Source organism: Mytilus galloprovincialis, chromosome 6, assembly GCF_965363235.1.
Source record: "Mytilus galloprovincialis chromosome 6, xbMytGall1.hap1.1, whole genome shotgun sequence".
NCBI classification, from domain to species: domain Eukaryota; kingdom Metazoa; phylum Mollusca; class Bivalvia; order Mytilida; family Mytilidae; genus Mytilus; species Mytilus galloprovincialis.
In genome coordinates, this window is record NC_134843.1 from 39833491 (window position 1) to 39848106 (window position 14616).

The window sequence follows — 14616 nt, forward strand, 5'->3', positions numbered from 1 at the left end:
TCTGACAAAATGGAAAACAATTTAAAAATGAAAATAATGCTAAAATAATACATAAAAAAGATGAACTGCAGCGAACAGACGACCACCACTGCATTACTGGCTTCTGACTAAAAACTGGCACATACAGAATGTTTCGGTATTGTACAAATAAGTTGGTGATAAACCCTTTCCCGGGATAGTGGTCAACCATCACAACATAAGAATAGACTTTATTTTTCTGGTTTAATTGTTTTACATTTAATTTCGAGACCTTTTATTGCTGACTATGCGGTATGTTGAAGGCCGTACAGTGACCTATAATTGATAAAGTCCGTGTAATTTTGGTCATTTTGTGAAGAGTTGTCTCATTGCCAATCACACCAGAGCTTTTTTTGTAATGTAAAATCTGTATGAAGGGCTTGGCTCATCAGATTGACTCGAAGCACACAACCCCCTCCCCCGGAAAGAAACAACCCCAAAAGCACCTCCACTTACGAAAATGCAAAACACACCATGTATCTTGTTGTCATTTGATAGCTGTTTCATTATCGTTTGCTTATATTTACATTCTGCATTTAATAATACAAATGCGTTTTTAAATTGTATCATTATATTTTAAGCTCTAAATCGATCAAGCCTGACAATTGACCATTAATCACAAATATCTATCATATTGCTGTTTTATATGATCGAACAAAAGCTCAGCCTTCAGCTGTATACCAATGACGTTTATTTGTACATTGCTCTTTGCTGATGTAGTATCGGCAGTTAACAAGACACAAACACTATAAATAATCCTAATTGACAAAAAATATTATTCTACTATAGTTTCAAATATAAAAGAAAATGTTTTACTTTGAAAATGGGATTTTGATACCAGTTATCGAAGGATTCCACAAGATAAAAATATACTAGTAATACAAATACCGAACTCCAGAGTTTTTTAAAACAAAAAGGAAAATCCATAAACACTGACATGATAACATGCTAAAAATCAACGGTTTTTTGCTTTTCAAATTATACTTAGTTTTAGTATACAGCTATCATGGATTAAAGTTTCGCATTATTACAGAATTTTTCATTGGTTTTGTTGTAAACCAAACAATTGTTATAATAGTAAAATCATTCTTGAGAACCTGCATGGAGAGTTTGGTATATGAAAACAAATGCAAGTAAAAGTAAAATTGATGCCGTATATGATATTACAAAATCGGACCATTTTTATTTGCAATATCAATATCAATATATAAGTATTGACTTAATAATAGTTTATTTCTTCTCGGGAGATGTGCGAAATTTTTTTTATATCTATGATCAAGACATGGCATGCATATCATATGTAGTATCTGTACATGTATTGCCAAGCAACTTAAATCCAGTTTTGGTATCATAATAAGTTATCAAAGGTACCAGGATATAATTTAGTACGCCAGACGTGCGTTTCGTCTACATATAAGACTCATAAGTGACTCTCATATCAAAATATGTTAATTACAAAAGCAATTTAACAAATGTACTTGTAATGTTAGTTATTTAATTTATATTCTTGTTACATTCGTGTTGATTCCTGATAAGATGGTGGAGGTTCATTTGACAGTTTCGAATTTAGATAGTTTGAATCCGATTGTTCATCATGTATAAATGACAGATTGGTTTTTCCATAAATTGGATTTTTAATTCTTTCATATTTTGTACCACGTCTGTTTTCTTCGAAGGCCGGTCCCCACTCTAATGTAGGCTTCATAAGCGTTCTGACCTACATAAAACAAATGACATTTTGAAATAAATAATAAATAATTTGCTGGTTTGGTGTGTAAATTTTACGATAGTTACGGGAGCAACCTTTGGGTCATATTTGATGTCGGAAGTTTGAGACTAAACATTTTAGGCCCGTAATTGTATTACTTCTAATGCATTTAAACTTAAAAAAAGAACATCGGTATCGAATGTATGAATTCTCTCATTTTACATTAACTCATGTGGTTTTAACCGCACATCAACTTTCTGGATAGAAAATATACATTCCACTTTAATTATTTTTCATTACATGTTTAAAAAATAATGTTTCAAGGAAGAATTATTTAACTATTTGATTTAATTGAATATAAGCAATTAACATACATCCTCTACAAAAAAATAAATGTAAGTAAGAATACGTTGTTGGTTTCTGTCATCATATTTTTTTCCTTTGATAATGAAACTAAGAATTCGCGTTTTGATTTTCAATGAATAAAATGGAAACGTCACTTTAACATCATAATGAAGGCATGCGTTTGGTACGAATTACATAACGCTTAATTTCATTCAGTATTCCAAACTTACCCCTAACTGACGCCTTGGGATGTATTTGAACAGAAACACAATAGGAATGGCTAATATTGGAAACAAACAAATAAGCCACCACAGAGCTAGTCCATAGTCCGGATATTCATAATCTTCCAGTGTCAATGGTTCATACTGGTATGCTTTAAACACAATGACAACCTAAAAATGTAAACAGATCTGTACGATAATGTACAAATTTCGCGCGACAAAATAAGTACTTCCACCGTGGCAATAAAATAAGGAAAAATGCCATTTATGTTATAATTAACAACGATTATTTGGTAATAATGACATTACATTGCACCAGTTTTGACGATTACGTTGCTCATTTTGACAAAACTCGAAGCCAAAATACAAAATTTTAACTTTACTGAATACATACTCTATTATAAAGAGTTATTTAACATGAGGCATAGGACCCTTCGTTGCAAAACAAATTATCGAATTTGTTGCACCGCAATTCGTTGCACCGCAGTTTGTTGCAACGTTTTTTCCCTCTAAGTTTTTGTTCTCACATCCTGATCTTTTTAGCTGTCATTTATAGGATGGCTTCCTAATTGATTGTCGTAATTTGATTTTTTCTTACAAACTGATAAAAACTAAGGTTTTACATACAAACAGTGCGAATGGCGTGAGAAAGGACCAACACAATACAGAATCGTTTAACGTGTGTTGTAAAAATAAAACAGTGCGTAACATTATTTTATAAAATAATCCAGTCAAACTAAAATTTAACCTCAAACTAATTACAACAGAAAATGTTTTAGTTCTAATCTATAGCACTATGCCCTTTATATACACAGAAAAAAGTCCCATAAAATCTAATTTGAGGAAAACTCAAAATCAGCATTTTTAATTTCCTATGGAAATTAACATTGGAAGGGGAGATAACTCTTGCAAAAATGAGTCTTTTTTGGTCAGTTTTGGGTCGTTTTTCTTGAAATTTATGTAAATTTGATACTTTGATTGGGTTATAAGTTTGTATTTGACTAAATTATATAATTTTCTGCTAATGAAATGTACAAAACTGAAGTGTTATGGGTAGTTTTATTTTTTTCGTGCATTTTTCATTCAAGAAATTGCAAATTTGAAGCTTAGTGACCATTTTGAAAAAATAATGTGAAAATTTGGTATTGTTTATACAGTACTACCTGTGACTTTATCTTATTAATGGTTGCCATAAAAAAATATGTTCACCATGGTGGCCCTATATGTCCATCATCATACCCCCTGTTGCTTTTTTAATACACAAGGTATTACTCAAAAACTAGTCAAGGCTAAAGGGAAATCTTGAATGCATTGAAGTGTTGAAATTATATAACTTACAGATCAGGTGTCTCAGGTAAAATATACATGTATGTGTTTGTCAAATTTAATAACTGTGATTATGACAAGAAATTCAAAAATAAAATGAAATAATGAAACTAATTGAACAAACAGCTTAATTAAAAAATAATTGTCTCCTGACTATTAATTTTGATATTATACCTTTTAAATAATTTTTGATCAATTTAAGTTATTTTTTATATTAAGTCTATTTTTTGGTAGTGAAGAATAAATGAATATCATTTTTAAATATGCTACAAACATTTACAATGCCTGCCTTTTTCTTTTGACAAAGGTGTTTCTCAAATTAATTTTCTAAAATCAAAATGGTTCATTATTGTAGATAGACTGATCTTAACATATGATAAAATTTAGGCAATTCATTATTTCTTTATTGAATAAAATATTGATAAGTATTAGAAATATTCATTACAGCAAAATTTGATAATATTTTTATTGTCATATGATATTTTAAACATGATCCATGTTTTAGAGGTTAAGCATTTCTTTTACTTTTTGTTCTTGGGTTAGAGACATTATAATGAGAAGGTAAATAATTTTCAAGTTTTTTTGTTAATTTTACAATCAAGGAAGGAGTGTTCTCCATTGACCTACAAGAGGCACAGTTTACACATTTTATCCTTTCTAGGAATTTTATATTGTCCACTATTTTCTATTTCTAAATTATGACCAAAAATTCTCTACCTTAATTGACACAATCAAGTTTACAGTTTTTATCATAAGTTAATTATTTTTTAGACTTTTCTTTAAATTCATTTTTTATTAAGGACTTTAAAAGTCTTAATTCATTCAAGTCCCTGCAATTATTATCTTTATCTAAAAGGCCTAGGTTGATTGAAATATTCTTTGTAAATGTATACCAAGAATAAATGTATCATGCCAGTCCAGCACTATCGATAATATAATACACTGGAAAAAAAATGAATTTAAATAGACCATTAAAGTGTCACCATCTTTAGAAGTGCACTTTATTTTTTCTGGAGACAAATTTTGAAAAAAATCAACCAAACTGAAGATAACATATTTAATAAGTTTCAAGACAATTTCTTTACATAATTTCTTTTCATAAGATTCACTTGATTCAGATATATAAGAACATTTTTCATTATGATTAGCATTTTTAATGAACATTTATCAAAATTTGATGATAACTAGGTGGACATTTGGAAAATAAGTCTTTTCGGTGATTGTTTGTGCACAACTCTTGTTGTGAGATTTGAAGAAAATTTAGATAAACAAAATTAGTTTTTTCCTAAACCATATAATGGTACTTGTAGTTTTCCTGAATAATATTAGATGTTATCAAAATCTATTGTAAAAGGATTGATGTTGATCATCTTATTTTGTTAAGAAACCAAATTGTTTAATTACTTTCATTTTTTGTATTTAAAATATCACTTGCATGATTATTAGTTATTATTAATAGTAATAACTCATTTAATAATGTTAACAAACAATTGAATACAATGTACATCATGTACATTTATATAAACCTTTTACTTAAAAAACAATTATTAAAAGTCTGTTTATTTCAAATGCTAGTCAATTATTTTAGCTTTGACTTTTTGTCATTTCTATTGAAGATTCTTACTAAGAAGAAATTAAAAGAATAAGAAACAAAACAGGAAGAAACAAAACATACAAAAATGAAAAAAAAACAATTAAAAAATAAAAAAATTAAATAAAATCAAAGACAAAAAAATAATAATAAATTAACAGACTTTAACAATATTTTATTCTACATTTTCATTAAAAGGTGAAATGTCAATTTTAAAAGAAACCCAAGTTACCTGTACAGGTAAATTTTAATCAAACATACCAGCTGAAAACTTCAACCCTGATTGATTTTAACAGGTAACATAATTAGATAAAAAATCTGCCTATGATTTATGACCCCAATAAATGGCCAACATCTCAAGATTGAATACCCCAATAAATGTTCACCATTGGATGTTGACCATGCAAGAGGGTGGACATAACTAAGAGGAAGTCACAGGCTGTACTTTATCTGTATATTATTTTTTTTCAGCAACTTACTTATCTAAAGAAACTTTAAACCACAAAAAGAAGAATACATGCTCAATTATTTTGATTAAATTTGAGATTCTTTACTTTGACATGTTGACAAATTCAATAAATGGTCAACTAATAATGACGAAATCTAGATTATAGCTTGATAAAAGATATGAAAACACCTTTAGAGTTGTTTGTTATACTCTAAAGACCACTAAAAAATCAAGAATCAATACATTCTGATGAATAGAAGCGGTAAACATATAATTTTGTATCTATTTTTATTGATATTTTTGCCTTTTTTGCAAGAGTTATCTCCCTTTTCAATGCAAATCTCCATAGGAATTTTAAATGGTGATTTTTATAGTCTTCCTCAAGTTAGATTTTATGGGACTTTTTTCTGTGTATACTTGTGGTATAATGCGAAAGATTAAAACTTTAAAATCTTCTGTTGCAATTACTTTCGGGTTAGGGTCAAATTTATGCTAGATTGACTGGACTAAAAATAATGAAACTAATTTCCGTACAACAAATGTTCGTATCTCGTGATCTTGTTATCGCCTTTATCATGCGCGTATGTGTGTAGCTGGGCGATCAATCAGTTACTCTTCCTTGCGATGCTTTCTGGGGTTATCGATTTTTCTCTTAGTTTTTGTTCTCACATTTATTCCTGGTCTTTGTAGCGCTCATTTATAGGATGGACTCCTGAATAACTGACTTATTTGATTTTTACTTACAAACTGATGAAACCAAAACGCCGTAAAGTGACTAAGAGTGTATTTCTTTCTAGCACAAACGATGCAAACGGCTAAGCGCGCACATGTTTTGATCATTTCTTTCAAACATTTGTTTGCAAAGTTCACATAAACTCTGACAAACTATGCAAACGCTACAAATGCGTCTGCAGTTTGTCGTTTGTCGTTTGTTAGTACAAACGCTTCATTTGTTTCTATCTTCAACCTGAATAAACGAAGTGTTAGTTTCTACGTTTGTAAAAATTCTGTTTACCAACAACATGTGCATACATTATTGAAAGTGCAAACAGGATCAGTAAAGACTTATTAAACGATGTATTTGTTTCTACTTTGGTAGCGTTTAGAAAACAACAACAAACGCGACACAACGTTTACAAAATTGTGTCAAGAAAGAAATGCGGCCTAAGTTTTACTTACAAACAGTACGAATGGCGTGAAAAAGGACCAACAAAATCTCCAATAGAAACAAGGCCGTTTACCCAACATTATTTCAATGTCGTCTGCAAATTGGTTGTAGCCTAGAGAATAAATAGCAGAAAATTACAATTAATTTGCGTTATGAATGTATTCACATTTTAATGCAAATGTATTATAACAAATAAACATCTACGTGATGTGTTAACGATAAAGACAACGCTCTAAATATTAGAGGTCAAATCAGATGTGGAAAGTCCAAACTTAATTCGATCGTCTAATACCTTCATGTTTTTGGGTCATCCCTGATACATGGTGTCATTTCAGAACATTTTAAGATGGTTGGCAAAGGATAAACGAAAATGTTTGGTCAGATTCAGGGTGCAAAGGATAATTAATCATAGTCGAACCTTGACAATAAAGATACCCGGAAGAAAGTTAGAGAGACAAGTAAAAAGTTAAATGAAAAAAAATATCGAACTCCGAGGAAAATTCTAAACGTAAAGTGACTATGCAAATGGCAAAATCAAAAACTTGAAAACATGAAACGAATTTATACCAAAAGTCATATTCCTGACTTTCTTATATAGAAAATGGTAGATTATACCTGGTTTTATAGCTAGCTTTATATCTCACTTGTATGACAGTCAGTCGCATAAAATTCTATTATATTGACAGCAATGTGTGAATAAAATAAACAGACATAATAGGTAAAAATGCAAAAAATAGGGGTACAACAGTTATTATTGTTTTATAATCTTAATAACTATACAAACAGGCAGATATGTAATCAAAGATAAACAAAAGGAAAGACAAGAACACACATGTAAAACATTGTATGCAAACTTGTAGCGTAACCAAAATAAAATCTTATTACTTTATGAGAAAAAAATAAGCAAACATAAACTTCGACATTGTTTGTAAGCATTTCTAATAGTTTGCCATTAACACACGAACACCTGTTTTTGTAATTTTGTGTCCAGAGCACTAAGCTTTGATCAGGACTTTTAGATCACATTAGCAAAATAATGAGAGAAGAAAAAACCCAAGAGACTTCAAAAACAATTGTTGATAATTTCAATATTCATCATAACTATTACATACCATAAATCCAGTTAATAGCAATACATTCAAACAGTCCAACAAAAAGCAATGGGAAACCACTAATGGAGTTGTCCACCAATTCAAACAAGTAAAATCCTCCCTGTAATCATAGTAATAATTAAAATTCGATAAAACCATTGCACTAAATAAATTAGCATCAATGAATGCTTCATTTAGCAAAATGAATGGTGGATACTGGTAGACAAGGTTTGCCAAACGTGTCGGATGATTATGTATACCCTCAGCTACAGTATTAAAAAGGTTTCCTTTTTGTTATACGATTAATGTTGTATAGAGTTCTCTAACTCAAAAACAAAATATTTCGCAGAATAAATGTATAATATGAATTATGCCAAAACTGAAACATTATCTATAGGGGTGATACCACGTGGGCCTGCTAGCCCATTATAGCGATACCGACTCAATGGTGTTTATAAATGTATGATATAAAATATTACAATAAAAACATGAAAAATAACAATTTAATCACAGTTTGTGTGCATACTCATTTGTATGTAAACATATATATTTTTTCTCGATGTAATGCTGAAATATTTTTTTAAAAACATTTTATTACATGCGACTGTCATACGAGTGATAGGTTTAGCTAGCTATAAAACCAGTTAAATCCATCAATTTCTACATTATTAAATGCATGTACTAAGTCAGAAATATAACAGTTCTTATCCATTCATTTGATGCTTTGAGCTTTTGATTTTATCATTTGACTTTCCTTCTTGAATTTTCCTCGGAGTTCAGTATTTTTGTAATTTCACTTTTTATTGTTTCTTTGTAAAATATTTGATATGTATTTGTTGTTCACAAACTTTTTTTTAGTACCAATCAAAAATCATCAACTACTAGTACATACTACATACCCTTGTTGTCATAGGCAAAGCAAGCAAGTAGAAAGACATGCACACTGTAACACGAAAAATGGCTGAATTCCTCCAGTTTTTTCTCAAAGTAAATGCATATTCATCTATAAAGGATGCCATCACTGTTTCCATTATTGAGAACTGTAACAAAATTATGCATATAAAAAAGAAACCCTCAAAATAAGTCATGGTTTATACAAATTGTTTTTTTATTCATCACCAAGTTTTCCAGTGGGGTTTATTTTTTGTGTTATGAACTTGAGGCTCTAAACAGCCTGTGTCGCTCACCTTGGTCTATGTGCATATTAAACAAAGGACACAGATGGATTCATGACAAAATTATGTTTTGTTGTTGTTGATGTGTATGTAGATTTTACTTTACTGAACACTCTTGCTGTTAACCATATATTTATCTAAATGCACTTTGCCCAGTAGTTACAGAGAAAAACATTTTGTAAAAATTTACCAAAATTTACAAAATTTATGAAAATCATTAAAAATTTACTATTAAGGACAATAACTCCTTAAGAGGTAAATTGGCCATTTTGCTCATCATAACCTATTAATCTCTATCTATAATAATATTCAAGCTAATAGCCAAAACGGCAAAATTTCCTCAAAATTACCAATACAGGGGCAGCAACCCAACAACCGGTTGTCTGATTCATCTGAAAATTTCAGGGCAGCTAGATCTTAACTTGATTATCAAATTAATCCATGTCAGACTTGCTCTAAATGCTTTGGTTTCAGAGTTATAAGCCAAAATCTACATTTCTCCCCTATGTTCTATTTTTAGCCACGGCGGACATCTTGGTTAGCTGGCCGGGTCACCGGACACATTTTTTGAAAAAGATACCCAAACGATGATTATGGCCACATTTGGTTAAACTTGGCCTAGCAGAGAAGAAGATTTTTGTAAAAGATTACAAAAATTTAAGAAAAAAGTGGTAAAATTGACTATAAAGGGCAATAACTCCTTAAGGTGGTATGGGAGTCTAAAATAAAAATGATAGAATTTGTTCATACTTTGCCAAAACGTTGTATCTATTGATACATGTTGAAAAATATAATAAAAATGATAGGTCACCGCGCATTTTCTCAAGCTACAGGACGGGACAAAATGACACATTTTGTATGGATTATACAGGAAAAAACACCATTTTGTGATTAGAAACTAAACAAAATGATAGAATTGTTAAATACTTCAGGAAAAGATAGCTTTCAGACACTGCTTTGAGAATATCAAAAGAAAAGATAGGGTCACCGTACGTTTTTTCCGGCTAAAATACAAAATAGGAAAATTCCATACAGAATCCTTCAGAAAATGCACTTTTTTAGAGTTACCTCCCCTTAAAATGCCAATTTAAAAAAAAATAAAAACAACCAAAAATGATTAACATTTGCAAAAATATCAATATTTAGAAGTTATATTCTTATAAATTGGTACTTTTAAATGAAAATGTACATTAAACATCTGCATTCCTGCATCAAATTTTGCTAACTTGATGGAAAATCTGGACCTTTGATTCTCTGTTTTTTACAATCCAAGATGGAGGAAGACACCCATACCACCTTAAGGGGTCAACTGACCATTTTGGTCATGTTGACTTATTTGTAGATCTTACTTTGCTTATGTCAGATTTGCTCTAAATGCGTTTCAGAGTTATAAGTCAAAATCTACATTTACCCCTATGTTCTATTTTTAGCCATGGCTGCCATCTTGGTTGCCAATGATGATTGTGGTCAAGTTTGGTTTAATTTTGCCCAGCAGTTTTTTTTTTGTATAAAAGTTAACAGACGACGACGACGACGACGGACAACGACGACGACGACGGACGACGAACGCCAAGTGATGAGAAAAGCTCACATGCCCCTGCGGGCCAGGTGAGCTAATAAAAGGAGATGTGAAAGCAGCAACAGAACCGCTTAAACTATTAAAAGAGATCTATTGAATTATTACATATTATTCATATCGGGGTCTTTTGTAGCCAACTATATAATATGTTTTTTTTAATTATTATTGTGAAGGCAGTACGGTTGCCTATAATTGCTTACATACGTTTCATTTTAAAGGAGTAGGTTCGGTTAGGACCGATTTTGGCCTCAAATTTCAGGTTCATCTGACGAAAGATTTTCACCACTTTATAAACTTTATGTGTCTATTTCATTTGATTCAATTAGTTTGTGTGAAAGATTTTAACTAATTTAGTCATTAAAAACGACCCGATTCAAGCTCAAATATGAAAAATCTACCAAATATGCCGACAAATGTCACTTTTCATATGTTTTTTTTGTCAAAAATGAAAGTGGCCGCATCCGTGTTCATCCTCGACCTTTATATATGTTATGTATTATCACTAAATACAACTTACATTTCAATATTAAGGATGAACACGAATGCGGCCACTTTCGTTTTACACGGAAACCGTCTAAAATTTAACTAAAATGCTAGAATTGTGAAGATTTCAGTAACTTAGCATGACTTAATGGTGATAGTGCCCGAAATATGTGCATTGTATTGTCAAAAACAGCCCATATTTATGTAGCAGAAGCATTCTACTGTCCAATAAAAAACTAAAAGTTTACATTTTTACAATTTTGTAAAACTGCTATATTTTGGGGCCAAAAAGGGGTCTTACTGGACCTACTCCTTTGATGGATAGTTGTCAGATTTGCAATCATACCACCTCACCTTATCTTTATATAGTAGTCGGTACTGCGTCTTCAACATTAGACAGTAAAACATAGCAATTGAATGATTCAATTTTTAGCTTTCATGTCATTATATCAGATTATTTGGTTTTGCTTGTGTTTTTTGGTTCTTTATTTAACTATTTCTTATTTTTTTAAAGCTAAAATGGTTCAGTTGAAATTAATTGTCAAAGACATCCCGAATTCATTGTTTTTGTTTCCCCTAATTACATAAGACCACCTTTTAAAAAAAGTGCTTGAATAATTGACCCTGTGTTAATTGTCTTTTTGTGCGTTTGCACAGTGTTAACGTATTAAATTAATGAAATATACACACCTATTTATTGTCAAAGAATACATACCTCGGAACTGAAACCAATAATAAGCATCATGAAAAAGAACAGAACAGCCCACACTGTTGGAGCAGGCATGTTGGAAATTGCTTCTGGGTAAGCAATGAATGCCAAACCCGGACCTAATAAATAATAACATAGAGGTGTTTTTTTTCCATATTAATTATCAAGATGATCAGATAATGTTAATAGCATACATTGTTCTGTAGGTGTTTTCTCAGTAAGGTAAAAATTAAGTTTTAACGTTTATTGGTGAGGGTTGAACGAAAGCAGCCTGCAATCAGGCAGTTGGTTTTCGCTCACTTTATGAAGAAAATATAAACCCCCTTTTTATCGTCTCGATTTGCATATCCTTAAATATTTCAGAATGCCGTTATTAATCAATAATAAGGGCTAACAACACAGTATTAGAAGAAGATAGAAACCATTATATAATCCGTGTCCCTGAGTATGGTAAATACTACATCAATGCGATAGTGGTGATATCTTAAAACAAGGATGATCTCTCTTTTCCCGCGTGACCGATACAAAAGTAGTCCAGTGTTCTCGATTATCCCAATTTTTCTGTGAGTTGAATGCCCTTTCATACGCTCGGAAAAAAGGGATACAGATTTTTCTTACTGAATATTAATGCAATTGCTCAAAATACAACTTTTAAAAAGCTTCCGGAAAAAAAGATAAACGATTTGTTTTGATTTTAATGCCTGAATTGTTCTATTTATTTTGGGGGTCTTTATGATGTAGTTTATGAATATACAATTTGAAACAGAACGAAACCATGCAAAACATTATTATCAAAATTTCATAAAGCTTTTTATTATTCTACATATAAGTTAACTTATTAGAAATTGGAGATTAAACAATTATAGTATTAAGTGTTATTACCTCCCCTGGCAACCTCATCAATAGAAACACCTTTTTGGTGAGCCATGAAACCAAGAACGGTAAATATTACTAATCCAGCAAAGAAGCTCGTTAAACAATCTACAATTGGTACAATTAAAGCATCTCTGAAAATATATTGGTAACAAAATCACTATTTTATCATATGATATGTAAGACAATTTTAAAAAATTCAAATTGATCTTCCCTTTTAAGTGACACAACCAGTTTGTAATAGATCATATTGGTTTACAGATCATTATATAACGGTTTTCTATATTTGTGCGTCAAATTCGAAATGTATTAGCTCAATAATTATATGAAATCTTGTGTAGTACGTCCCTATTCTTTGCATCTTTTGAATTTCATGCGATTCCCTTAGTTCAAGCGCTTTTTGTTACCTTGGTTTGTATATTTGTAATCGAGTTATGTAAACAACTGTTGCATTAAATCTAGTATCACTGATGCCAATAAGGTTTTTATGGGTTCTTTTTTAGAAATCGCTTTGTTTTGGCCATTGATAGTCTGATTTGGTCATATCTAAATTTCAACGGATTTTTTTTCTTCAAAACAATGTGAATTTTTTTTTATATAAATATCAGATATGATTAATAATATGTCACTTCGAAACATTTCAGGTTATACAAACAAGATGACTTATTTTGTTCAGTATTTTTTTTCTTTTTCTATGCTAGATTTCTGTATTGTTTAATACAGAAGTGATAAGAATGCATACCGAAGACAAAAATTGTCAAATTTATTGTAACTGGCCATCAGAATAAGACCTCCAGAACAGGCACTGAGTGAAAAGAATACTTGAGTGGCAGCGTCACTCCATACCTAAAATTATAGTAAAATTTGTTTTGAATACACTAACCCATTTTTATTAAATAATTGAAATGAACATAAATATATAGTTTTCGACAAAAGATATTCAAAATTAGTAAACATTAGTAAACATACTTAACCTAACGAGTGACTAGTGTCATGTATTTTCAACCATTTTCCTTGGTCGGAAGAACTTCAAATAAATCAGCTCAAACCAGTTTGGTTTGATCCCAAGGGTTAATTTAGAGTCGAACAGATTTCTCCCATGCGATATTTTAAGCAATGAATGACTGAACCCGTTTGATTCAATGGGATATAAATTACGAATGCCAAAGCCGGACCTTTTAATAAGGTTCACTGTTCACTCCAGTGCAATTTATGACAATACCACTGCATCAATCAGAATGATTTTGCAGTGTTTTAAGAAATGATTTTATTTTGTTGTCGCGTATTATTCGTGAAACACTCAATGTTTTAAAAAGGCGAATTTTCTGTATAAAGTCAATGATTATGTTGACTTTTGAAGGCCAAACTTTCTACAGTTTTAAATACGCAAATAAAAGATCCAAAAACTCAATTTACCCCTTTACAATTTTTTTTACCTGGACTGGTCATTGTTATCGAATCGCAGGCAATTTGATCGGATTAAGTTGTTATTAGTTTACCTTCAAACTTGTTTATGCTTTTCATTCATGACTATTGATTATAGTCCATCAGCTAGTTTTCAAAAGCGCTCTAGTAAAGGAGTTTGTGTTTCAACCCAGGGTACCGCGATTTTCCTTGATAGAATTCAACTTCATTGTCTTATAAATAAAATACAAGGTGTTAGACCAAAAAAAGGTGTTCAAAAGAGGTTTAAAAACGTCCCTTTCAATGGTCCCCTCATTTAGCTATCACGACTTAGTAATTTTTAATTAAAATTTTTAATATAAAGCGATTACAAACAATTAAAGTATAAGTTTAAACAACTAAAACAGATATAAAACTATCATATTTAATCTAACACTGAAGATTTTTTTTTTGTTTTAAAAAAGTGTTTATTTACAT

General features: G+C 30.6%; 1 protein-coding gene across 2 annotated transcripts in view; it reads right to left on the reverse strand.

Moving 5' to 3' along the window:
• Positions 1-1496: 1496 nt before the first annotated feature.
• Positions 1497-14616, reverse strand: part of LOC143079550 (sodium- and chloride-dependent glycine transporter 1-like) — a 33523-nt gene continuing 20403 nt past the window's right edge. For both annotated transcript variants that reach the window (XM_076254956.1, XM_076254957.1), the window contains exons 9-16: positions 13478-13581; positions 12745-12869; positions 11869-11981; positions 8816-8956; positions 7938-8037; positions 6837-6937; positions 2302-2463; positions 1497-1735 (exon numbers count right to left, since the gene is read on the reverse strand). In XM_076254956.1, the coding sequence (XP_076111071.1) occupies positions 1529-1735; positions 2302-2463; positions 6837-6937; positions 7938-8037; positions 8816-8956; positions 11869-11981; positions 12745-12869; positions 13478-13581 (1053 nt within the window). In that variant the 3' untranslated portion in view covers positions 1497-1528. The remainder of the gene's footprint in view (positions 1736-2301; positions 2464-6836; positions 6938-7937; positions 8038-8815; positions 8957-11868; positions 11982-12744; positions 12870-13477; positions 13582-14616) is intronic.